General features: G+C 34.4%; 1 protein-coding gene across 2 annotated transcripts in view; it reads right to left on the minus strand.

Annotated features, from left to right (window-relative positions):
* Nucleotides 1-27701, minus strand: part of GRID2 (glutamate ionotropic receptor delta type subunit 2) — a 1304007-nt gene that overhangs the window by 506479 nt on the left and 769827 nt on the right. For both annotated transcript variants that reach the window (XM_058667042.1, XM_004590568.4), the window contains exon 8: nucleotides 24769-24888. In XM_058667042.1, coding sequence (XP_058523025.1) covers nucleotides 24769-24888 — 120 coding nt within the window. The remainder of the gene's footprint in view (nucleotides 1-24768; nucleotides 24889-27701) is intronic.

The raw sequence follows: 27701 nt of genomic DNA on the forward strand, positions 1-27701 counted from the left end.
TCTACACACCAGAAGAAAATGGAGCGATGCTCCAGATTCCAAACGCAAAAAACTGTTGGCCCAGTAAAAGGTGCACAGCCAAACTTTCCTTTGTCTTTGAAAATGAAATAAAATTCTTCCACACAGTAAAGAAAAGTTAAAAGAATACATCTCTTCTAAACTTTCCCTACAAATCATACTTAAAGATGTTCTCTTGACAGAGAAGAGGAATAGCACCCACCAAAACCAAAGGCAAGTGTGAAGAACATACCAGTAAATCAACAGACTAAATCAATGAACAACCCATTGGTAAGTGACAGGGCCAAATAACGGCTTATTTATAGTAACCCTGAATGTAAATGGCTTAAACTCACCAATCAAATGCCACGGTACACTGGATTTAAAATGAAATAAAACCCGGGTCTGGTGCAGTAGCCTAGTGGCTAAAGTCTTTGCCTTGCAAGCACCAGGATCCCATATGGGTGCAAGTTCTAATCCCTACAGCCCCGCTTCCCATCCAGCTCTCTGCTTGTGGCCTGGGAAAGCAGTTGAGGATGCCCCAAAGACTTGGGACCATGCACGCATGTGGCCGACCTGGAAGAAGTTCTTGGCTCCTGGCTTCGGATTGGCTCAGCACTGGCTGTTGTGGTCACTTGGGGAGTGAATCTAGAGGCCCGAAGAACTTCCTCTCTGTCTCTCCTCCTCTCTGTATATCTGACTTTGCAATAAAAATAAATAAATCTTCAAAAAAAATCTGTTGCTTGGAGGAGACACAACTCAATAACAGATCAACTGAAAATATGTCTTGTGGATTTGGTAGGTTTGTTTGTTTCATATCTTCAAAACCCTTTTTTTTTTCAGTAAGTCCTTCACTGGTTCATGGATCATACAATGGCATCATTTTCTTCACAAGGCTTCTTGGTTTTCTGTTTCATTTCTCCAGTGACATATTAATCATTCAGTAGCATGTTATGTAACTTCGTGGCATTGTAAATTTCTGTTTTTCTTCCTGTTGTTGATTTTGTTTTATGGCTTTTCATTTTAGGGGATGTATAATAATTATGTAATGAAGACCATCATATCCATATATGAGGATACAATGCAGTATGCATTTCTACTTGCAGACCAATGGAACTGTTAAATATATCTTGACAATAGAATGCTGAACTCTGCCATTGTCCATGCCTATAATGATGGACATATGACTGTTTATGAAGAACTATACTATAGTAATAATACAGGGGAACTCACTGGTTGGGGGAGTCTTGTTGAGGGGAGGGGAGGGAAAGGGAAATCCCAGGGACTATAGAACTGTATCATAAAATGATAATAATAATTAAAAAAAGAAGTTTAAAAAAAGAACTATATTATTGTGATAATACAGGGCATTCAGTGTGGGGGGAGGTTTTTGGTGAGGGGGTACAGAAATTCCAGGGCCTATGGAACTGAATCATAACATGTTGATATTAATAATAAAAATGGAAAAACAGAAAGGAAATACAGAAACCCAATCCGAATTAAAGAGAATTAGATCCAGAAATTAAAACAGCAGTTAAAACTCCCATATGCTACATGCCTCTCTCTCACTGTTGCATTCATTTCATTAATTTGCTTATTTCCAAGAATCTGGGCTTCAGGTACCTATTGGCTTTTACTCCTTTTACCTGTGATCAAGAAGGAAGAGACTCATTTCCAAAAATCCAAGGAAAGAATTTGGTTGATACACTTTTGATGGCATGGTCATTACTGGATCAAGGGATAGGATTGATTTGAGGGATACCATGATTGACTGATACAGCTTTGGTCATGAGATAGAGTGTGTGTGTGTGTGTGTGTGTGTGTGTGTGTGTGTGTGAGAGAGAGAGAGAGAGAGAGAGAGAGAGAGAGAGAGAGAGAGAGAGAGAGAGAGATAGAATGCTATATGAAAGAAAATGGTGATGCTGTTCCAGGCATATGTAACACACACAGGTGGCTTATGGCATGTCTAGAGTGATGGTAATTTTTCTTTCTCTTAGGGTCAACAGCATGTTGGTTAACCTCTGTAAGAATGTGTATGTATCTTGTATACTTTCTCGATTAATCACTCCCTACTCTTAGATAAGCTAGTTCTGTAAAATGTGCAGGAAGTGATTCAATTGATGAGATTAGGAAGTAAAGAAAAATATAGAGGAGCTTTTCCAAATCTTCTAAGTACAGAGAACATCCTCTTCTCACTCCAAAATTGTGGTTAATCACCCCCTCCCCCATTTTTTGATAAATGGAAACAGGTTCTTATATGTCCCAACTGTGTGGAAATGCGGTCCTTATTTTTGTATTTCTTTATCTGGCATATATACCTAAAACTTACCTGATGTTTGAAAAGTTTGATGAGGAAACTATTTATGTTACATTTATTATATTATGTTGCAAAAGGAAAAGCCGAAACATTTACCAGTGATTTGTGAAGTTTTAATTGTATTACATTTTAAAAAATCACAGTTCATATCTAAACAAAGCTCCTATGGATACTTGGTTTGCACCAATAATCAGAACACACCTAGGTGCTGAAAGCACGTTCCTGGGAAAAGAGACAATGGGCTTCCTGAAAACAGACATACCTCTTTCAGGTTTCCTATACTTAGTACAAATGCTTTAGCTAGGAAATACTCAAGAGACTTACAAAGAAGATTGAAAAATATATCCTCAAATAACTTGCTTCACTAAAATGCAGATGCTGACGTAAAAAAAAAAAAGATTGTTTGCCACTGTTTAAATCCTGAAGGGATTAAAATTTCACCTTGCTAACCACAATTTTGCTAGAATCTTACCCAGAAGAAAATCACATTATAATCTAAGCAAAAGAAATATGCTGATCTTCTTAAAAATGACAGAGCCATAATGATGCCTATAAACTACCTAAACTATTATGTTCTTTGGTTACTTCTCAAGTAATAGAGGTACTACCCTAAATATCATATGAAATCAGTTTTAATTAAACCAAAAAAAGAATTTTTTATTTATAGATTTTAATGACCATAGTTCTTTAAAGCTGTGGACAAAACTTGTGTTTTTTTTTTTTTTGTCTGTGCCAAACTTGTTTTCAACATAGAATTCCTATTATTAGTTGCCTGAATATAACCTGATTTTTAGTAACATTGAAAAAATACAAGCTCAGCAAGAATGGTCATCACAGATCAAATAATTTTAAGAAACACAAAACAGGACTCTTTTCTGAACTGCCTTAAATCAAACAAATTCATTTTAGTGACTTGAAACCACTTTTGATGACTTCTATGCCCATTTCAAAGCAATTAAGATAAACATATTTCTCTGTGATAAAGAGTCATTGTTTCAAACCTGTACTAGCCTACTTGTGAAGGATGGATAAACCCACTTTTTACAAAGGATTTTTGTGTAGGCAGTTGTTGCTGACACTACCTTTACAAATGACTTACTCCAACACCTAAAAAAAAAATAAGATAAACTGGCAACATTTAAACACTGAAAAGAACATTAGTCAGCCAGACACTAAGACGGTGATTCAATAATTGTAAAGCATATGAGACACTGGACTAAGAAATCAACACATGAAAGCAAGTCCAGATATTGATTTAACTCAGATAGAATTTACTAGGGTTTGGGCTTGTTTGAAATGGGCTTGTTAGAATGACTGATTGCATCACAAGTAAACAGAAGTGGTCAAAGGTTTCCAAATACAGAAAATTGTTTTACAATTTCATAACAGAAAAGGATCATTTCATTCCTTAAATAGCTTGCAGAATAACCTCAAATTGATTGAAAACGTAATTTTATATTTTCATACCATAAAGCGAAAGAAGAGAATGTGTCTGATTTCCTACTCATTAGGGCTTTCACTGCGTAAAAGTCATTAGAAGAAATCACAAACAAAATAATTGGAATGTTTTGAAGTACTTCTTTTTGAAGTCAAAACACAATCAAGTAAAAGTCAAATAATTCCTTGCAGCAGAATGATAAACATGTCATTTCATCAACTTTTTCGTTATTCCACAATTTCTCTAAAAATTCAAACTTTACTGATTGCCACCTTATTGAATCTCACAGAGAAGTCACATCTTGTAGTGTGGTGGGTCTGTGGACATCCGTTTATTAAAACCAGATTTCTGAACTCTTCTTGAAAGACAACTCATTGTAACCTCTGGAGGCAGGGCCTGTGAATGGTTTCTTTTGACTTGCATCCTAAGTGATTTTTAGTTGTACTAATGTGGCAAAAATGGACGTACATGTACTGAGTCACTCCAGATACAGTCTGTCACGGCACGGTCTCTGGGATCTGTGCTAAAGAACATGTGTTTATCCTAACACTGGTCATTCACTGTCCTCAGCAGAGTGCCTTAGCTCTCAGAACAGCTGGACCTTTTAGGCCTTAGCAGTTATTCTTTTGTCTTCTATCGACCAACATTTCAATTAGCAGCAGCCCAGGATGTCAATCACAGAGTGTGGTTAAAAGATCTGCAGTACAGTTTTTCCCATTCCAGTCTTATATCAGTATGTACAGCTACAGAATTTCAAAGAACATGGTTTATATTTCAGTTAACCTAAATACACCACAAATTAAAAAAAAAAAAAGGAAGTCTTATGATCCTATCACTGGCTCATTTTGTACCTCTGGTACAAACCAATTTGCCTAGCTACTGTATTTAGAGTTATTAGCTTGCCAAACAACGATTTGGATTTGAATGTTTCGAAAAGATCAAAGGTCAGGCCCCAAAGCAGTCAGATATTTGAGAACAAAGAATCATCAAAAGTTTGGTTTTCTTTTTCTACTTTGTTTTACTTAATTTCACAAATGCAGTGGTATCCAAAAGTTGTCACCCTTTGAATTATAAAATAAAATGTATTTATATAAATAAAATAAGTATTTATATAATCTTTCTCGTATTATCTTTTTGTTCCCCTTCCTTACAGGGTTTTCATGATTTTTGGAAAGGAAATACAGGTGATGTGTCCAAACAAGCTTGTTTTGATTGTTAGAATTTCATATTCCTCTGTATTTCATGTTCCTCTGTATTCAGAATATACTACAAAATAAAAAGAAATCTGGACTATAACGGAAATTTGTTATGAAAATAATATAAAATTGATTTTGTAATAAACACCATGGATTTATAGTCAATCAGAATATCAAACGCATCTGTTCAAGAATGACAAAATACCATTGGTTTTTATAAAATAATTCTAAAGTAAACATGGATTACCTGTCATAAATTCACAAGTTAAGCTAGAATAATTTAATATCTAAATTACAGTTCTTATGAAACATACTAAATAAAATTAATTCTCTTTCATATTCTTATATAAAATAGTACAGGAAGGCAAAAACTCTAATACCTGGGAAAAGAGCTATGCTTAAAAAAATAGGATCACTCTTCTCAGTGGATTAGCTTAGCTTTGCCAAACGCAATGCTAGTACAAATAGGTATGTTTTTACCATACAGTCTGAGTTCACTTAGATAACTTCTTAAGAAGAACAAGTGATATCCCAGAAGTATGACATCTGCATTTGAAAGGACTTGAACATCATGTCTGATCATTACATTCACATTTCTCTTTAAGTTTGGATAAAACATACAACAGAACGCCTTTATCCTTTTGCTCCTAGACTTAAACACATCTCAATAATTATTGGACTTATATAAAAATTACAGGTATAAATTTGGATGATCAGATATTTATTTAGCTTTGCAATTGACTTTATGAAACATTTCTATTGAAGTATTATTGACAGCATAAATTCATATTTTTAAAAGGTATCATTGACATGATTTGACAGTGATGTGATCCTATAAATTCATTTCAAAAATCAAGATAGTGAACACATTCAAGGCTATTTAAAAAGGAGCATTTAAGGACCAGCATTGAAGTGTAATGGGTAAGCAATATCTGGAACCTCCTACAAACCACATGGGTGCCAGCTCGTGTCCTGGCTGCTCTACTTCCGATCCAGCTCTCTGCTAAATGCTTGGGAGTAACAGCAGAGAATGGCTCAAGTGCTTAAGCCTCTGATACCCCTGCAGAAGACCTCGAAGAGGTTCCTCAGCCTGGCCCAGCCCTGGTCATTGTGCCCATCCGAGGAATGAACCAGTGGGTGGAAGAGCTCTGCTCTGTCTCTGTGTTCATAACTCTGACTGAGGGAGCTGAGTGCATTGGTGGACAAGGGAGCTATTTACTGGCCAGGAACACCTGGGCTTGGGACTAACCTCGGAATAGCAAAGGGCAGACCTACTTCCCTGAGCTCTCTCTCCTTTGTGTCTCCCTATGGTTACAAATAATAGACGAGAGCATCCCTCGCCTCAATACTATCTTTGCCTCTTTCTTTTCATGAGTTGCATATAACAAATCAAAAACATACCAAGACTCTGTGTTAATGTCTTCTCCCTTAATTTTTTTTTTTGCTTCGCTAATGTAAGAAAAACTATTCTAAGAATTGTTAGCTGCATATAATATAAGGATTAATGAAAGCTTTGTATGTATTTTTAGCCAAAGTGTATCATCCTGAAAGTGAGGATGATGGCTGCATCGTAGATTAATAAAATCATTTCTCCATTAAGTATCTTGTTCTTGTCTGTTTGATTAATCTTAACACTGTCTTCCAAGAAAATACATTTTTTAAACATTTAAAAAGGATATTTTGCTGATTTTCTTTAGGCAACTGGAAAAATAGTGAGTTAAAGAAACATTGGGGAAGTTTCATTATCTAATTACCATTAACATGGAACTATTTATATCAATGCTGTTCACTGATACAGTGACAAGTTAAACACTTTCACATTTTGGAATCTTAATTCTGTGTAGTGCTGTTAGCCACTACAAACCCAACTTACTTGTCTTCCTTGTGCTTCTCTCTGTCATAACGCAGTTTGCATGCGTTTCTACAGCATGACTTGAACACATATGCATCATCTGGGAGTCGAACCTAGATCACCTTGAAGCTCAAAGGTAAGGCAAAACTTGTCACTGTACTCTTCTGCCTTGGATCTTCTGTCTCTTCCTGAAGACTCATCATGCATGGTTCTGTTGCCTTAATGGCAGTTCTCCAGTCTGTACAGAGCTCACCTAAGACCAACGTTTTACAACATAGGCCTGTGATTTTCCATCTCTGTGATCTAGTTTGTCCCTCTTACCTCATCCACAAACTTACGTCCTATGTGTGAAAAAGAGAATAAAGAAACCCATGCATAAGTTATGTGGTTAATTTTAGGTTTAATTGATAAACCTGCAGGACTCAGGGAATTTTTACAGCTGCTGTGTCTCAATGGCTCTGTACAACTCAGGGACAGTTGTATTTGGATGGCATATGGATATTTTGGGTTGGAGCGAGCATCATTACGCTACTTTTCCAAAGTTATTTATAATGCACTAAAGGAACCCCACATAAAGCCATCTTTGTCCACTGACAACTTTGAATTTTTGATTCAAACAATGCTCCTGAAGATATATGAAATACCTCCACTTTTCCCTATTACTGTCATTACATGAATAGAGTATTGATACAATGACAAGCAGCAAGGTAGACAGCAAGTGGAGCAGCCAGGACACCAACCAGCATCGTATGGGACACTGGCGCTTATTGAAAAGGATTAGCCAGTTGAGTCATAGGGCCAGCCACCTGATAAGGTTCTTGTAACTTTAATTCAGTTATATTCACTTTTATTTTATTAATGGTAAATATTTCATATTTCCAACACTACAAAATTTAATCTTTAAATTAATAATTATTTTCTCTGTTTCAAGTTCTTAGCATAGACATCAGCATGCCGGTTAAGAGCCCAGAGTGCCCGGGTTTCATTCCAACTTCTGATTCCACTTTCTGCTAATATGGATTCTGGGAGAAAATGAATAATGATTTGATCACCTACACGGGAAATCAGGATTGGGCCCCCTGCTTCTGGCTTAGGCCTGGATAAGACTGGTCATGGCGGGTGTTAGGGCAAAGAACAAGCAGAAGAGAGGTCCCTTTCCTTGTCTGCCTCTCTCGCTCTGTTGGCCTCTCAAATAAAATACATTAATTAAAAAAAAAAGAATTACATACATGCATGGTAATAATATTTTAAAGTTTGATGTCCAATTACTCAATAGTATTATCATTATAATTATATAAGATATATATAATTATATCCAGAGGTAATATTTAATAAACTGAAAATTTTCTATATTGATAATCCATTCCCAAGAAAAACAATAAAAATATATTGGTTCCTATGCATTGCTAAAATATGAAAAAATATGAAAGAAAAAAATGACAATAAACATCACCAGATAGGGACACTCATAGATTGTGCTATCATTGAAAGTTCAGTTTTATCATAAAATACACAGATAATGTATAAAGTACTATCAAAAGACAGACCTTTACATGAGAAGTACAAACTTGTTGTAATATTCTATCCCTAACACTTTGTTTTATCAAGATTAATTGAATCCTTACTGAAGATAAAATTAAGAATATATTTTTCATTTTATTGCAGGTTTTTGTAGTCTATTCATAGATACATCAAAATTTGTAAAATCAGTTTTCTATAAATAAAAATGACTTAAAAATTTCCAAACTTACATCATTTCTTTAACATTACTCACAGTACACTACTAATCCTCAAGCTCTGGTTTTCATTTCTTACTGAATACCTTCTTTAACATGGTATAAAAACACTAATTGAAAATCATTAATCATTGTAATGCAATAGGAATATGTGATTCATTTTCTTCAATGATGTCAATGTGACTACAACCAAGTGAGAATATCAAACTGTCAAAACTTTTGTTAGTTTCCCGGGTATTTCATATTTGGAGATAGTTTCTATTATTTATAACACAGAGTAAATTACATTTGAATGTCAGGCACTATCAGTGTGTGTTTCAAAACAGGTCATAATGAGTCTCATTCCTACTTCTTATTGAATATTTGCTGCTTCTAATGATCTCTTTTATCTTTTATTTAAAAAATGTTTATCTATAGAAACAGAGTTCACACATCTCATATGTGCTACTACAGGAATGCAATGAATTTCCACAACTCTTTCCTCCTCCTTCCTCCCTTCTTTCCTTCTGTTTTCCTTTAGATTTTTGTGATAACATATTTGCAACTTATTGATTTTAACATTATGTTAATGAATTATTTTAAGCATTCCTATTATTACTGCTATTATACTTTTGTGCTAGTGTATCCAGTAAAGAAGCAAATTCATTTCAAATAAGATTTTTCAACAAAGCTATAAGGTTAACATGAAAGTACAGTGCAATCTTCTTTTGTCTGGAATAACTAGATTTCTGCAAATTGTGTTGTGGCACTATGTGAAACATGACACTCAAAGTGATGTCAGCAGCTTTTTTTGTATATGGCCCTCAGTGAATTATACATTGGATCGATGTAGTTTTTAATCTTTCTTCTTTTTAGTGACAAGAACCATACTATATGTCTACTATTTGTCTAAATCTATTTATCATATATTTGCTAAATAAAACACACTCTACCAACAGCAAGTCCTCAAATTGGCTGAACAGTATGATCTTAAGGAAATTATGATTTTTCTTCAATTATATCCTATACCATGAATCATCTAAAGGTAATCTTGATTTTTATTTGAGTCAACTTGGTTTTGATTAAAAGACACTTCTGTTAGCAATCATAAAATAAAACTAAATGTGAAGTTCAAAGTGATGCAAAATTTATTTATAATATGTAAAAAAAGAAGGAAGGCCTTGACAAAAACATTCTTTTCTATCAAAACTAAATTTCTACTGTAAAATGGAAAGTTTTTATAAATTAAACACATATATTTGAGTAGAAGCATAGTCCCAATTCTTCTAACTCATTGAAATTTAGCATCCTGTATTTTATCAAATGGTTTTCAGTTTCTCCTCACTGTGGCTCACTGGGAAAGGTCTGAGACAAGAAAATAATTCACTTGGAAAAACCTGATCATTGAGGGGAGTGTGATTGTCCACTTGGAATGGTACCTATGGAAGGCATAAAATATGTTCTCTTTATATTAATAAATATTCTAAGAAATATATATGTAAAGAATAAATGACATACAGATGAAATTATTTTAAAATATATACAGATAATATAAGACATTCCCAAATAAATATTTATATGTTATTAATTTATCAAATACCAATGAAAGCTAAAAAAGAAAGAATATCCAGAATCCAGGTGTCTTTGATTTGCTTGCTAGTTGTAAGAAATTGAGGATGCTAAAATCACATAAAAGGAACAAAGAAGAAATAAAAATCACATGTATGAGAACGCAATCTGTGTTGTATTTGCTGCATTTGCATCAAGAGTAATTGTCCAGTTTCTAATTTTCTTTGGAAAGCAAATGTATGTATTAAAAGAACACCTTCAACATGAAAGAAATAAGCTGGCTTTTTTACAGGATCCTAAAAAGACATGATCTCCTTTGTACCAATAGTATACTTATTCAAATCACATTTTTGTCCCAAAAAGCTATAATCAGATATTCTGAAATGCATGAGCCAGGGCTTGAAAGATTTCTCATCTGAGTTTGGGATATAGATTGGTATCAACCTTGAAAAAAATCAAAAGAAGAAATTTTCAAGTAAAACCTTTTAAATACACTTCCATTTAAACCACAAAACTACTTTTATTTGGGTACTACAGAGAACTAAAAATATTCTACAGCTTCTGATTGAAATTTGCTTGAAGAAATTTTTAGTAGGTAAGATCTGATGATTTTCTCAGGACGACATGGCAGCTAGAGGCATTCACTGTATTACTCAAACATTGCCAAGGAAGCTCAGTCTTTACTAATTAATGTTTATGGGATCATGTGAAAAGCCAGACTTCTTTTCTCACTTTAGTTTTAAAAAAAATTCAGAAGTGCTGTTTTACTCTTTTAATAGCAATTAATAACCCTGAGAATGACTGTATGTATTTTTTCATTTAAAGAACATAGAAGATCGAATGTTGGATGTTTTCACTATAAAGAAATATTAAATTCCTAAGAAGACAAGTTTCTTTTCCCTGATTAGACAACATATGTGTACATGTTAACAAAACATCACATAGCACTTCATAAATAAGTACATTTTCATATGGCTGTGAAAATTTTCTATTAAAAAATAAAATGCTCAATGTAAAGAAATAAGAGTTCATAAAGAAAGTCACTACCAATAAATACAAGGCCCTTTATTGTAACTGAATTACTAGGACTAATAAAAATGCCTCTGTTGACTCAAACAGCATTTCCATTTCTGGCCATTTATTTTGCACTTTGGAAATAGCTCTGAAGAAATTTAGCTGTTTCTCAAACTATGACAGATTATTTATTACATTTATAGAGAATTTAATAGAAATGTAAAACACTAGTAAAAACAGCAGACAATTTAGAGTCAAAATAACACTTCCCGCAAACAGCATTAGTAGCCTCAACAAATATCAGAAAGAAGCAAAGAAAGTAGCATAATTCATGGGACACACAGCAATCACTTTCAACATACATCGTATATTTCTTCTATACATATACATTGTGTATTTCTTTATGCAAAGAAAAAAGTGGCAAGGATGCTATGCATCTAAACAATGTTATTAAATATTTTTATTTACTAATCAAAAAATTACTCATCACCTTGAAATTCTATGCTTTGTTATTTACAATTTGAAAAAAAAACTGGATAAACATTGGGATTTTTACCTAGTTACTGGCTTAAGTTTCCAACTTCTTGTTTCTTTATTATTTTAGTGATTTATATACATTACTAATGGTTACTAAACATTTGGGTGTTAGCAACACTAAATTTTATGGGATAAAGTATCAAATAGTAATAATGCTTTTTAAGATTTATGAAGTTTTTTTACTGGAAAGTCACATTTATAGAGAGCAGGAAAAACAGAGAGAAAGAACTTCTATCTGCTCATTCGCTCCCCAAGTGGCCATAATGGCCAAAGCTGAGCTGATTCAAAACCAGGAGCCAAGAACTTCTTTCTAGTCTCCCACGCAGGTGCAGGGTTCCAAGGTTTAGGGCTGTCCTCTCCTGCTTTCCCAGGCTGGATGGGAAGTGGAGTAGTCAGAATTCAAATTGGCACCCATATTGGATCCCAGCATTGGCATGGCGAGGAATTTAGCCACTAGGCTACTGCACCACGTGCTTAATTACTAATTATTAATAAAAAAGACTAATAAATCTAAAATTACTTTGTTTACTTTTTAAGATTCTTACCTTAAAACCTTCACCAAAAACAACAATGATAAATTTCATATATTAAAAATTTAGATTATGCATAACATTTGAAGTTTATTGCTGTAGGTAATGTCAATTTGTGAATTTAGAGTTCATGCTAGTCTATAATTGGGCTATTTACTAAGTCTGGTTATAAATTATTTTTTACATAATATGGTTCTGTTTCAAATAATATAAATCCCTTATTATAGTGACATAGGCAGTAACTAAAATTTTTAAAAATATTTTGTCACTTAAAAGAATGAAACTGCAGAAGATAAAATTAGACTAAAATTTTGCAGAATGCCAATTTCAGATTCTGTTTCAATCAGAAACAACAAAACTTTCATTCCAAAATTATAAATTGTTTTCACATTTCTGATAAAATCTAAAGAATGTTTAATTCTCTCAAATATACAGAGTCAAAAAATACAAAACAGTTAAATACAATATTTCTCATAGATGGAAACGTTTCTTCTATGCTAAGTAAGAAAGTTGCAGACATTTCCAAAGAAAGGCATGATTAAATTTCAGCGTTATATGCTATCAAGTAATCATCAGAAATTCATCAATTAAATAAGGACATTTCCAACACTGTATACTTGAAATAATATGCATTGAAAAACCAGGATTCTGGGCCCAGCGCAATAGCTTAGTGGTTTAAGTCCTGGCCTTGCAGGTGCTGGGATCCCATGTGGGCACTGGTTCTAATCCTGGCAGCCTTGCTTCCTATCCAGCTCCCTGCTTGTGGCCTGGGAAAGCAGATGAGGATGGCCCAAAGCCTTTGGACACTGTACCCGCGTGGGAGACCTGGAGGAGGTCCCTGGCTCCTGGCTTCAGATAGGCACTGCACCGGCCGTTGCAGTCACTTGGGGGGTGAATCATCGGATGGAAGATCTTCCTCTCTGCCTCTCCTCTCTGTATATCTGACTTTGCAATAAAAAATACATTAAAAAAAAAGAAAAGAAAAAAGAAAAACCCAGGATTCTAACAATAAATTTCCGTTCCACTGTCAGCCATTTTAATCTAAAAAAACCTGCTTATGGATTTATGTATGCATGTATTTTTAGAGACAGAAAGTCATGCACTTCTGCCTTTTGATTCACTCCCCAAATATGTATAATGACCCAACTGTAGGGAAGCAAAGAGCCGCAATTCATCTAGTTCTCCCATATGGGTGTCAAGAGCCAAAATTGTCACCGCACCCCAAGGCATGTATAAGCAGGTATCTGCATTTGGGAGCTAGAACCCATGTACTGTGATGTGAGATGCAGGCATCTGAACCTCTCGGCTAAGCACCTGCCCTACAGCCATGCTTTAATAGCTCTCCTGCTTTGGAGGTGAAAGTCAGTTGCCAGAAAGCATATTTTTCTTTATATGCATACATTTGCATTTATATATTTGCATGTATAGCCATACATATTTTTAGTATAATAACCAATCGCTTTTCTTTCTAAAACAGCAACAATATGATTTACTTGATTTTATTGCACTTTTGCATTCTTTTATTATAAAAGAAACCTTGGAATAAACTATCAAAATTAACAGCAGAAATGGAAAGGCAATGAGAGTACAAATCTAAGACACACCAAAGTAGCGAAAACTTTTTCCTATAGCTGTAGTTGCTGTTAACAACAGATGAAGCTATATCAATCATTTTTCAGTCACAATAGAACAGCTTAAACTGGACTGATGACTTTGTGGAGTCTACTAGCTTTTGAGAGTCGGGTGTCCCTGGTAAACAGGGAAAATAAAATATTAGAAAATGAAAAAAAAAAATCCCACAAGGAGTCAACAAGAATTAAGCAACAGTTACCAACAGCCACAATTCCAAAGATTCATCAGTGACATGGACATAATAACAAGTGAGATATGAAAGTTCTACTAGTAAATTTTGTGATACTATGTCCCAGAACTATTTAAGTTTTTTCAATAGTCATTCCAATTGTACAAAACCCAATTCCAGCTAAAGAATGGTTACCCTCCTTGGAGTCCAGACACATTTGAGAGAACATTTAAATATTTGAACAGACTATAGAGAAGTTCAGAAGTGGGAGTGAAAGCAATGAGAAGCCACTGTGGTTATGTCTTAATTGAACACATCTTCTCATGTATGTCATTGCATAATTAGCTGTTGTGGGAATTTAATGTTATGGATACATGACAGATATTTCGTCCTCTCTAGCCACCCATTCATGCAATGTCTTTTGAGGAAAAAAATTTTTTACATATGCAACATAAAAATCACAATGTTGAGATCTTGAAAAACTTTTCAATTTTACATAATTCCAATATAGCTTCTTTTAATTCTATTACTTTGCTACTCGGTCCTGGGTAATAATGACTAATTGTGGATGAATCAGGAGGCTGAAAGATGGAATAAGGGGGCTCATTAGACACCAGGTTCACCATATTATGTGACTCAAGCCAGATCAGCATGGGCGGTGGTGGTAGTGTAAGTGTTAGTGTGTGATAAGTCTGTCAAGGACTGGGGTGAAGAGGACTCCAACGTGTCCCATGTGGGAAGCTCTCCAGTTGAGTAGTGAGGAAGTTCACCCTGGCCTCCTCTGCATCAGTTATGGTCTTGAACTCTCAATCCAACTAATCATTATTATGCTGACTAGAGGTGACGGCACTAATTCTTCAGTCTCTTTATGAACACAAGGGCGGACATCCCCTGAGTCTGCAGCATAATCACAGCTACTTCTGCATAACAAGCTGGTAAAATAATCCATGCAAAAAAATATCCTCCAGAGAAACAGAATCAATTCGTCTATTTATGTTAGTTAGCCAGTGTACATGTAATATATATTAACAACATGCTTATCTTACAGAGATAGAGAGATCTCACCAAAATGAACAGAATGCATTAGTTTGCATGAGGAACACCCCTTCAGACAAAAATAAGGAAATAGAACTACATATTCACATATGCAACATTAAGAGGCTTCTTTTTTTAATGAGAGAGGCTCGCATAATTATTGAGACAAAGAAATCCCAAGATCAGCAATCTGCAAGACAGAGAACCAGAAAGCGAGGTGGTATTCTCGTCTAAACCCATATGCTTAAGTGCCAGAGGAGCCAATGCTGTAGGACAGAGGAACATGTATGTGCCAGGTCAGGCAAGAAGCAAATTCATTCCTCTGCTCTTTTATTCTACTCAGGCTCTCAACAGATTGGCAGATGCCCATCAACATGGGGCATCTTTTTAACTCGGTCCACTAATAACAAATGTTTTCCAACTATCTGCACATTCCTTAGCCCAGTCAAGTTGGCAGAATAAAATTAACAAATACATCGGGAAAATAGTTTAAATATTGTATCCTTCCAGAAAAGTAGTTACTTCAATTTCTAGAACTTGGAGTTGTATTCTATCATGTATGCTTGCTCCTGTCCATAGAGGACAGCGTTATTCCAGTCTCCGAAGAGATAGCGCCTTTTTTTTTTCTCCAAAAGCAACACATGCTGCTCAACTGAAATAGAAATATCTCAGAAGAGGTCTGAATCCAAGGAGTGGGTAATTCTTTCAGAATGTCAGCATGATCCTGCACACCAGCAGGTACAGGTCGTTGCTCGACCCTGAAGTGATTCCAGGTTGGCTCCCATAGAAGAAGATGCAATCTGATCGTCACACTAATGAGGAGTGTAGAGTTCTATCCATCAGGAGAATGCAGGATGCAAAATATTTGGGGATCTAACACAATGGAAATTTTATTAAGTATTGTTAGCTTGAATATCAACTACATGATTTTTGGAGTCAAAATATTTGCTTGAAGATATAAAAATATTAGAATGAAAACTTAGTGGAACTAAATTTATCAGGTGTGTGTAAAAGAGATTTGGAGAAAAATCAGTCATGAGTACACAACAATTTTAGACTCTATAATATCAACCTTAGACACAATACATTGCCAAAAGTATGATAGTAATTTCAGATTTTTCAATTACTGGCTTAAACATGAAAGAATAGATTTGTGCAGCAAGTGCTTACAATAAGATTCTATGCTATTAGATTGCCATGTAACCATTGATAATATACTGCCAAGTTAATGAACAGACTTGTAAAATTTTGGAATCAGAAAGGATACCACATGAGGCAGAAAGGTTAGTGTTTGATGCTGTCACTGTGACTGCCATATAAAATCCTGTTGTCAACCACATCACAAATTGAATTTCTCCCTTTGTACCTCTCACATAGCAGCTTGGGTGAGCAGAGTGCACTCTTTCTTTTGGCTTAAAACAAATCACATAGATTACCATCTACTTGTAGACACACATTACTTTAATTAACCTGTACGATGTAATCTATAAGCATAATTTCATCTCATCCATACAGCAGTTTTGAGAGATAATTATTACTCTATATTTCGTAGAGACTTGCTCTGTTTAGAAATACTAAAATGAGAGTAAATGTTAGAATTTCATCCCACAAATGTCTCACACCAAGCACTGTGAACTTTTATGTATTAAATACACTATTCCAGCCTGCTACTAAGCTTGTACTTTATGGATCCTTCTATTTTGCTTGGGATAATCAATCAGATTACCTACTTTTCCCTTATTCTCAAGAATTCCTGCTAGTAGATCATGCAGATATCTTAATAACCACTAAAATCATTGATAATGCTTTGGATGACACAGTGCCCAACTGTGCCAGGCATTAACTGTACAAAGATGAAAACTGTCTTATCACACACATTCACATGTAAGTGTGGCATGTCAAAATTAATTAATGTGCATAGAATTACTGTTTTCATTGAAATGAAAAATATGGCTGCTGAACTTACAGCTGCAGAGAAAATTCTACATTCTTGTATCAATAAGCACATATTTTCATTATGCATTAGTGCTTTTAAAAAAGGTCTGCTATAGGGCCCGGTGCGGTGGCCTAGTGGCTAAAGTCCTCGCCTTGAACATGCTGGGATCCCATATGGGCACTGGTTCTAATCCCAGCAGCCCCGCTTCCCATCCAGTTCCCTGCTTGTGGCCCAGGAAAGCAGTCAAGGACGACCCAAAGCCTTTGGACCCTGTACTCGTATGGGAGAACTGGAGGGAGTTCCTGGCTCCTGGCTCCGGATCAGTGCAGCACTGACCATTGTGGTGACTTGGAGGTCAAATCAGAGGCCCAAAGATCTTCCTCTCTGTCTCTCCTCCTCTCTGTATATCTGACTTTGCAATAAAAATAAATAAGTCTTAAAACAAAAAGGTCTACTAGAACTATAGCTCATGCATTAGATAACTGGAAGTGAAAGTTCTTTCCTCCTAAGCTATACTACAATGAAAAAGACAAACTATGAACAAGACAACGAAAATATTTACATATAAGTAAGGAAGTTCGATATGATTATACGTATTTAAATAATATCAATTTTCAAAATGTGATATAAAACAAAGTGTTGTCATGCAAAAGGTCAATGTTATTTTAGATATTACAAAATCAGAACCACCTTACAATGCTAAATAATAATAGTAAAACATTTAACTATTGATCATTTGAAGGCAATGTTTATTTCCTTTGGTTTCTATATACAGGCATCTACAAGATTTTAGTTTGTTAGAAATAGCTCAAAAACCTATGTAATATTTTTGGTGAAAAGAGTATATTGGGTTTTATTCCATGGAGTAGATGAACCATAGCTTTCTTATCCAATCCTCTGCTGATGGGCATTTTGGCAGCTTCCATGTTTTTGCAATTACTGATTGTGCTGCTATGAACATAGGAGTGCATGTTGGTTTCTCATAAAACAAGTAAGTGTTCTGGATATATTCCTAGGAGTGCTATTGCCCGATCATACGGTATGTTGAATTTGAGTTGTTTGAATGTTCTCCATACTGCTGATTTCCATACTCAGCTATTAAAAAAAACAAAATGCAGTTCTTTGTGGCCAAATGGGCCAAACTGGAAACCATAATGCTAAGGGAAATGAGCCAATCCCAAAAGGTTAAATACCACATGTTTGCCTTAATTTAAGTTGACACGATGTTATGTATAACATGTTATGTTATGAATGTTATATGTTGTGTATAAACTAAAATTGAAATGTCAATGAGGTGGTCACAGAAGGTGGTTAAGAACTCGCATTTACTTTTACCATATTGCTTATTCATTACTATGTCAATTAATTCCATAATGATATAAATTTTTGCTGATGGTATGTTGGAGATTTTAATTGATCGGGATGATACTCTGCTGGTTCTGTCTTCAGACCAGAGAGGGTATACCTAAGAAGCCGTTGAACTTGACTGGACAATAAGATGCTGGACTCTATGTTTGGTATATGCTTGCAATGGGGGAATCTCAACTGAACTTGAACTGTGGTTATGCAACAAGGTGGAGGAATCCACCATGGTGGGAGGGTTTGGGCGGGGAGAATCCAAGTACCTATGAAACTGTGTCACATAATACAAAGTAATTAATGAATTAAAAATAATAAATAAATTTTAAAAGGAGTATATTGGGTTTGTCCTATACAGCCTAAACTCTAGATTTTATATTTGTGAATTTAATAGAATAGAGACATAAGAGTCACTGAAAAACCATGCTACTTGGGTGGTAAATGCATATCTATGTTTTACAATTTTGTTTCATCGATTTGTGAGGAAACACTTGGGGAAGATACAAAACATAGCTATGCAAATAAAATTGGTGGTGAAATCAGCTCATATCTGTTTTTCTAGCCTTGTTTTGCTGCTTGTGGTAAAGTTCAAGGATACTGAGTTCAAAGGATTGAATTTTGACACTTTTGGACCCAGTCTTTAGAATAAAATACATGCAGCGCTGGTAAAGCAAACCAAGTCCGCTTCCTCCAGCCGGAATGCTGCTATGCAGGAAATCTCTTCATATATTAAAACACAAATTGAGCCTTTAAATATAAAGCTATTTACACTTGAACAGCTTTAGTTTTTGTGTTTTATACTAAATTTAGCTTTAGATGATCTGATATTAATCACATTTTTCTTGGAAATTCTGTATTGTAGTGAATAGTAAGAGTAATAATCATATTCTTTATCAATGCTTAATACCATGAAAAACCTTCATGATTTAAAGTTTGTGCTTGATTTTTACTCAAATTTAGGTTCAAGGATTCGTAGTGTGCTGGCCCCTGCAATATACCATCCACTGAAATGAAACCACATCAAAGTAAAAGACCATGCAAAAATATCAAAGAAGGCAGTCTTCAGCTTGATCAGCATCAGTAAACATTAAGGAGTCCTTCGCACATTCTCAGGAAATTTATAAAAACGAAATTTTCACTAGCATAATGCCGAGAGACCAGTGACGAGTTCAGAATTCGGAAGTGTGAATCCTTGGTCAAATTCTAGGCAGACAAAACCTGCTCAGTTTATGAGATCTGACAGCATCGCTGCTTGGGGTGATAAGGCTGCAGGCATTGTATACACCCAGCCATTGGCAGCAGAATAAACACTGACAACTTGACAGTTCATCAATTGGAAAGCCAGTCCCTCTGTTTGTTTATTTATTTATTTATTTTGAAACAGTGAAAAACTGGAAGTGTGGCCTTAATTTTGGACACATGTCTAGCAAATCCTATACAACATTTATTTTCACAGCAATGTTTTCCCCTGATAACCACCTTCAAAAACATTCTTATATGTGGTACTCCAATGTAGAACACAAGCATTTTAATCAGTGCTTAACTGCTAGGTTAAACACTCACCCCATTTTTTCAATATTATTTGAAACTCAAATTTGGAGTTTCTACATATTTCCTAATGAATCAAAATAGCAATTAAGTAAAAAATTAGAGTTATACCGATATTTTAAAATACACTATTTCAAGATTTTTTAAACAAGAATATATAATTTTATCATAGAGTACATCTTTTAAGTGGTTTCAGAAATTAGCAACTACAAATCAGTTCAAAAGATCGTTTCAACCCAGTTTAGTAATTCAACCCATAATAAGTAAATAACTAATTATGTAAATTTTTATATTATTTAAGAATTAAGTAGACATAATTTATGTACGATTCATTGTCACCATAAAGGCAGAGATAACGGATGATAAACCTGAGCTCAGAACATGTGAAAGACCTACCTAGAACATTAGTCATAATGAGTGATATCAATCTTGGAAGGAGAACTGAAATACTCTTCTACTGCCCTGCCAAGCAACACTTGGTGAGGACTTGAAATCCACCCAGTCCTTGGAATCCTGAATTTAGATATCTTCCTTCCCAAATGCAACTTCCTGCCTTTGAAGTTCTTTTATTTAATGCATATTAATATACAGGTTCCTAAGATGCATTGAAATCTCAATTCTCTTAAGACAAGTTTGAACTGAATTATTGTCGCTCCTGATCTCCTCATTGCCATCCTGGTCAAATGATAGATATCATGGTTTGTCACATCAATCTCATTGCCAAAGAAAACCAAAAAAAAAAACCAGATGAATCCTTAGCCATACATCAATTCGGATTCATTCAGTTTACTAAATGCTGCAAACAGCATACAGCCGTGTTTATCAGTGCTACAGTGAATACTTTCTCTTAGACCACATACGAACCAAGAGTCTGCCTGGTAATTCTTCCATGGCTCTGTTTACTCTCTCCTATTTGACACAGTGGCTATTTAGAAACTTTCTCTTTCCAAATCTAGTCTCTTCATCTTCTGTAACTCTTTTCTTGTTAACAAATAATCTCACCTTCCACTTCTCCAGACAGAATTTTTTTTTAATAATTCATGGACATTCTCACACCAATTACCGATATTTACAGTGTCTTTCCTTACCTCCTCTCCCTCATCACTATGGAAAATGCCTCCCAACTGAAGGTTATGTACTCCATCTGAATGTGACTCAACTCTCTCCTAAACTTCTATTAATAATCACCTTGGTATTCTTTATCTCCATTTCTCTCCCCCTTTCTGGCTTGACCTAATATACTCCAATCATTTATATTCTAAAAATTCAGGCCCTCAACTTCACAGCACCATTTATTGACAGCCCAAATGTGTTAACTTCTTCACTTTCTCTTCTCATGTTTTAGAGTTGCTATTTAAGCATATAGTGTTACCACATATTACTAAGACACATCTCATTAAAGATAATTAATTGCAGAAACATCTTTTGATGAAGTAGACACAGTGCTGGGTCTTTCCCTATTTAAGTTAGGCCAGCATTACTTTAATATGGAAATCCAACAAATTTTCTGGAAATCTCAGGAATAAACATCATGTTTATATCCAAGGAAAGGTGACAGAATATAAAATAATTCTTATGTAATCTCAAACACAATTACAGTGTTATAAAATGTAAAACTTGTCTTCACATAAAAAATATGTGAATATAACTCAGAAAAGTATGGAGTATCTTAACCTGATCACAGAAAATAAAGAGAAAGAAAAACATGATATATTTTATTGTACCATGATTAAAATATTTTTCTTGGTGATTGATAAATGATAAGAATTTCTACTATTAATATGTCTAATCAACATTGTCCTAAATGGCCTAATCAGTGTGCTAACACTAGAAGGTATGAAACTACAAAAGAGACAGAGGTCTCCTTATTTGCAGATAATAAGACACCTTGGGCAACAATTCGTAAGATTCCATAGATAAGTTATTAAAATTAAAAATCTGAGGAAGAAACCTGCGTATAAAACCAATATAAAATATTGCTGTTATTCTCATATCACAGAAACAAACAGAAAAGGAAAACATAAAAGGTACCAGAGAATGAGTGTTTAGCCTAGCAGTGAAATGCCTGTGTCCTATAATCAAAGTACCTGGGTTTAGTTCTCTGCTCTGGTTCTTGATTCAGCTTAATTCTACCACCTATGTGGGAGTACTGGATTGAGTTCCCAGCTGCTGGCTCCAGCACCAGTCTACTCCCAGACTGGAGAGTAAACCAACAGATGGGAGCTTTCCTTATCTTTCTGCTTCTCAAATTAAAACAAAACAAAACAAAATAAAACACTATTATCATAAAACTCAAGTTTTCAAACATATTTTCAAACATGAAAAGATTATCTGAAAACATATTGAGAAAATGAAGATGCAAATGAGCATAAACAACACTATGGTTTATATGAATTTCCAGAAAAAGTGAATACCTCATGCTAAGATTGGAATGAAAGATGATGAAACTATCAGGGTTGTAGAAGTGTGCAGTAACCTGACTTGGATCATGATCATTCGATCTCAATGAGCATACATACTGAAATCCATTGTGTGTTTAAAATTTTGCGTGTTGTATTGCGTTTCAATAATCTCAATGAACCAAATAATGTACTACATTAAAGAATCAAATGTTCCTCTTTTCTCAACCCAGATAAAGAACAGAAAAATCTTTCACATATATGACGGATTTTAATTTTTAAAATCTAGAACCCTGAAATCTTTGGAGCATAGTTGAATATAATTTCTTTATGATCCTGAGAGGAGAAAATACTTGAACAATTTTTTATTTTAAATAGAGTGAAAGAGAGAGTGAACGTGTTTGTATACACTGATTTACTTTCTACAATGCTAGCAGCGGGAAGCAACTGAAGCCAGGAGCCAGGAACTCAATCTAGGACTGCTACACGGTGGTAGACCCACAACTGCTGAAGACATCATTGGCTGAATTCAAGGTGTACCATATTTGGAAACTAGAATCAGTAATGGAACCTGGACTCCATCCTAGGCAGTCAATACAGGAAATGGCTGCCTTTGTTAATAGGATGGGCATCTCAACTGCCAACCCCAGGAATGAATTCTCAAACAGGACTAAATAGTAATGATCACAAAAAAGTTTCAAAAAAATCTACAACATGTAAAGACACTATAAATGCTATGAAAAGTAAAACCTAAGGAGGGGGAAATGACACAACACAATTGAATGAAAAATATCAATATTCAGGATATATACAAACATTCTAGATTCACTTATAAAAAATAAAGGACATCCTAATTCCAACATTAAATTGGGCAACACTCAAATAAGCAGCTAAAACAAAGAGAAATCTGAAGAATCAACAATTACCAACCAACCCAGAACATTTTTATAATAAAAATATGTAAATTAAAATAATGAGATATCGTTATACATCCAACCAATTACTAAAAAATTAGTAGTTTGTCAAATCTGGGATTTTGCTCAAACATGGAAAATGAGAACTTACCTGAATTGGAGGTAATATGTAAATTGGTAAATATCTACAATAATGAATACCATGTCATCAACTAAAATTCAAGAAATGTTTTGTTGTACTGCAGCAATTTTACTTTTGCATATAAAACCTACAGATATCCATGTACAACACTATATATTCGAGACATATGTCCAAGATTGAGTGTAACAGCATTGCTTACCAGAGTTCAAAAACCTAAACATGCTGAAGCAGATTGTGACATATTCATGTAATATAAAGTGATACCGCAGTATCAGTGAGTAAGCTGTAACCCATGTAACAAAGCGGAACAGCAAACAGAATACTGAACATTCGAAGCAAAAAAATGCATCAAGATTAAATTCATCTTTAATTAAGCCATTTTAAAGTAAGTATTTAAGAATTATGTAAGGATCCAAACATAGAGAATAAAACTGCATTTTAGAAATGATGTCATGAAATGAATATCAAAAAAAATTCAGCTTTGTTACCACACAGTGAGAATGGGGGTGTGCTATGTAACCAGAAAGACGTGTGTGAGGCTTTTTAGGATAATCGGTATAATCTATTAACCAAAGCAGTGGTCCTTCTGTTTAAAATAACTCATTAACTATCCTTGTGTTTTATGCAGATTTCTACATGTTGGCTCTTCTTAACCATAAGAAAAAAAATATATAAAATGTATAACACATCAGTCCCATAGCACAGACTGAGACATTTTTATTGCTGTTCGGAATAGCTCCTAATTTCATTTAGTCAAAATCTTCCTTCATCTATCACCTTGTCAATGAAAAGAAAACCCTACTGAAAAACCGATACCTTTAGTTCAGTCACCTTTATACAATTGGAAATTTATAACTATCAGTCTACTGAATTACACTACAGTTTGCCTTACCTACATATATGTATAGAACACATACAAACTATAGAAAAATATTTTTTCAAGGCCTTCTGTTTTTTTCTCAAGGAAGTTATTGTCCCCATATATTATGAACCATCTTTTATTGCTACTTCTTACAAATACTCTGCAGTCCAAGTTCATTTCCTACAAACTACATTCTGTTTACACCATGAAACAGACATTCAAATGCCACATTTTACAGTAGATATTCCCCTGTTTGAAATGTATTCACTCTTACTGTGATTGTGTGCATGTTAAAAACTAAAAATCAATCAGCTATGCAATATGGAGCTACTAAATTGACTGCCAGATAAAAATTATTATAATAAATGGAAGTTGATAATATTTTCCTAGGCATGTATAAGATCATTCCTTTTCCTTTAAAATTTTCTAATATGTAAGTAAAATGTACTACTTAATACTTCTGTTAAGTATTTATGTTTTTTCATTCCAGGTATACTTTTCTAATTTCTTTCTCAAAATACAATGTGAACTTCACTGTGTAGCACGATTATTCTTCATGCAGAACATTCAAACCAACATCATAATCAGCATATTTATCTAGTCTTACTTTGCGAACACCTCTGCCAAGCTCTTCTCCATAGTTGGTTCCAAGAATTTCAAAGTGGACATTGGGATTTCCTCCATTTTCTCCAAATTCTAGTTCTCCAGTCAACCCATTAACTCCACCCTGGAGGAGAGAACAAGCAATGGAGTAATGTTCCTGAAGTTAAAAATTAGAGAGATGAACAAGTCCAGCAACTTTCATCTATTAAACCAATAGGCTATGCATGCAAATATTAATAGGATATAGTTAAACAGCTTTATAGTATGAGCAAGAAGTTCAAGGGGAGAGTTCCTGTCACCATACTTTGTGTCTTGCACAGATCCGTTAGATGCTCTGGAGGAACATCAAATTTACTTTTCGGGATAAGTTTTGATAACATAGTCTCCTTTGGTTATGTATAATTATATTCAAATTGGATTTTAAACTATATCCAGGAATCCTTAAGATTCATAGTTTATAAATTTTTCACGGGGCTTAATTTTCTTTCATCTTGAAACTTATTTTCAAAATCTGAAGAAAAAGGAAAGCTAATTTCAGCTTGAAATTTCTTTTCTGCTCTTCACTTGTAGTCTGGCTGCTGAGATTGACTGGGAACATTCAACATTCAGCATGACAGCTGTTCATTTCCCCAACAGATGGCAATGTAGGTCACACAGCCTATTCCTTGTTTACCATCCTTTTCTCAGTTTAGTTTATCAGCCTTTATATTATTTAGGAGTTTACGAAAGGACAAGCTCAGTTAGAGTCACTTCATTGCTAAAGCATCTCTAAGTTACAATTTTGTCCTGATAATGACATTTATTTGAACAACAAAGCATTTCAATTTGTAAATTTCTTCCATCATCACATCTATGATGTTGATGCTTAAATATATCTTACTTGTCATGACCTGTAGCCCCAATTTTTACTCTTTTCTGGCTGATATTATGTGATCTTACAGATCTCCTACTCATCTATGTCAGGCAGCCCATCTGCTGATGCTAAGTTCACAACCAGAGTACAACAGAACATTATTGATGGATGTTTTTGTATCTCATTCATTAATTTCAACATTTAATCCATTTAACTTTGCAACAGTAATAGTAAACTATTACATCACCATTATTATTATTACTGCCTAATCAATTTTTTTTCTTTCCTAGCTCCAGTTTGAGACTAATTCATTGAAGGTCTGTGTTATTTTCATATATGATGTATGATATATGATATGATAAAGAACACAGGTCATGTTTGCTGGATTTCATCAATGGCATCAGCGTCTACTAACTGTGTAAGCCCTTTAATTTCTCTGTGCATCAACATATAGATCTGTTTAATGGAGACAAGAATAGTGCCTATCCCCCAAATTATGATTTCTATATGACAAATAAAGTATGTGGGATAGTCGATAATTGGTGAGACTTTCGTTGCTATTATCATATAGCATTATTTCACCATTTAATGTTAAAATATTTCTGGTTCTCCTAGAAAATACAGACCTCATTTTGGGTTGTTGTTTCTCTCTTTTTTTTTTTTCAAAAAGAATTGCCAATTTGAAAAAATTCATTACGTGTTTAAATATTCAGCTGGCTTTGGATGATGTTTTTACAAGTTTTACTGAATTTGTACATCATAGATTAATACTGGGGATAAAACTGGTTGAGGACATATTCATTCTTTCTCTATTATATGTGTAAGGTGGGAATAGGATGACAAAGTTTATGTCTTGGTAAACTAGAACTTCAGATAAATAAAGTAGTAATATTTACTAGAAAGAAGAATCTTTGTAAAGCTCTCAAAAAGATATTTCAGGATAAGTAAATACTCTAACAAATACATCAATTCTATTAAAATGGAGATTATCATAATGTAAATAATCACTGTGGCAAGAGGTAAGCCTATAAAACCTTCCTTGAAGAATGTGCTTGTTCAATGTGAAGATAAAAATGACCTAGAGAACCATGCAGAATCCCCATACTCCCTCTCCTTTGTCTGTGCTACATGCTTTCTTATATCTTTGATAGAGGTAATATATACAGTTCTTGAAAATTAATTTTCCTTATGTGTTTGCTCAGTATTAGCATCTCAAAGCATCTCAACAGCACTGAATATTTAAATGGCTGGGATAAACACAATTTACAGTATTATCGTTAATATCTCTGAATGGCAAATACTGTAGGACTTGTACAAACTTAAGCTTGTTTTATATGTACATCTGTACGACTGGGATTCAGAAGATTTCTACGTAGCTTTTCTTATCCACAACAACATAACTACATCAATAACATCTCCTGATTACATCAGGACCATAAATTTCTACTTTAATACTTTATTTCTAATAAAGTAAAAGAAACTTAAGTCAACAGAATTTCTACCCAGCAAAAATACTCTACCATTGGATTGTTTTTTTTTAACATTTGAGCACTAGGCTGATGGTTGCAATATTTTTGTTCCCCAGTCACAACACATATGGTTACATGGAGCTAAATCTTTATTCCTAGTTTGTAGTTGCCACTCTGAGTGACTCAGTGAACTTACAATGGAGAAGATATTTGGAGTAGTTTACTGTGGCCCTCATTTGCTTGTTCACCTTTTGACTTTGTAATTTATCTTCTTTATGGTCTATTCTTAATGAGTTATTTGTTTATCAGTAAAGCATTTCCTCATGTAGATGCAAGGGATGCCTGAGAGGTCAGTATTTTAAGTAAATAAACCTTTAAATTAAGACCCCGCTTACATCATCTAGACTTAACCTCTCTGATTTTTTGATAACCTCAGAAATTTCCAGCAGTTTTGAATCTCTGTACGTCTGTCCTTAGACTAACCCTGAAGGCAGAGCTTCGGTAAGAATGCATGCTGACCACGTGGCAACGGATGCTCATTATCCTTCTGCATTCATGATTTTGTTTTGTTTTGTTTCTCTTTTGGTAATGCAGTGTATTCTAAACACAATAAGC

Source organism: Ochotona princeps, chromosome 7 (assembly GCF_030435755.1).
Source record: "Ochotona princeps isolate mOchPri1 chromosome 7, mOchPri1.hap1, whole genome shotgun sequence".
In the NCBI taxonomy this organism is placed as follows: domain Eukaryota; kingdom Metazoa; phylum Chordata; class Mammalia; order Lagomorpha; family Ochotonidae; genus Ochotona; species Ochotona princeps.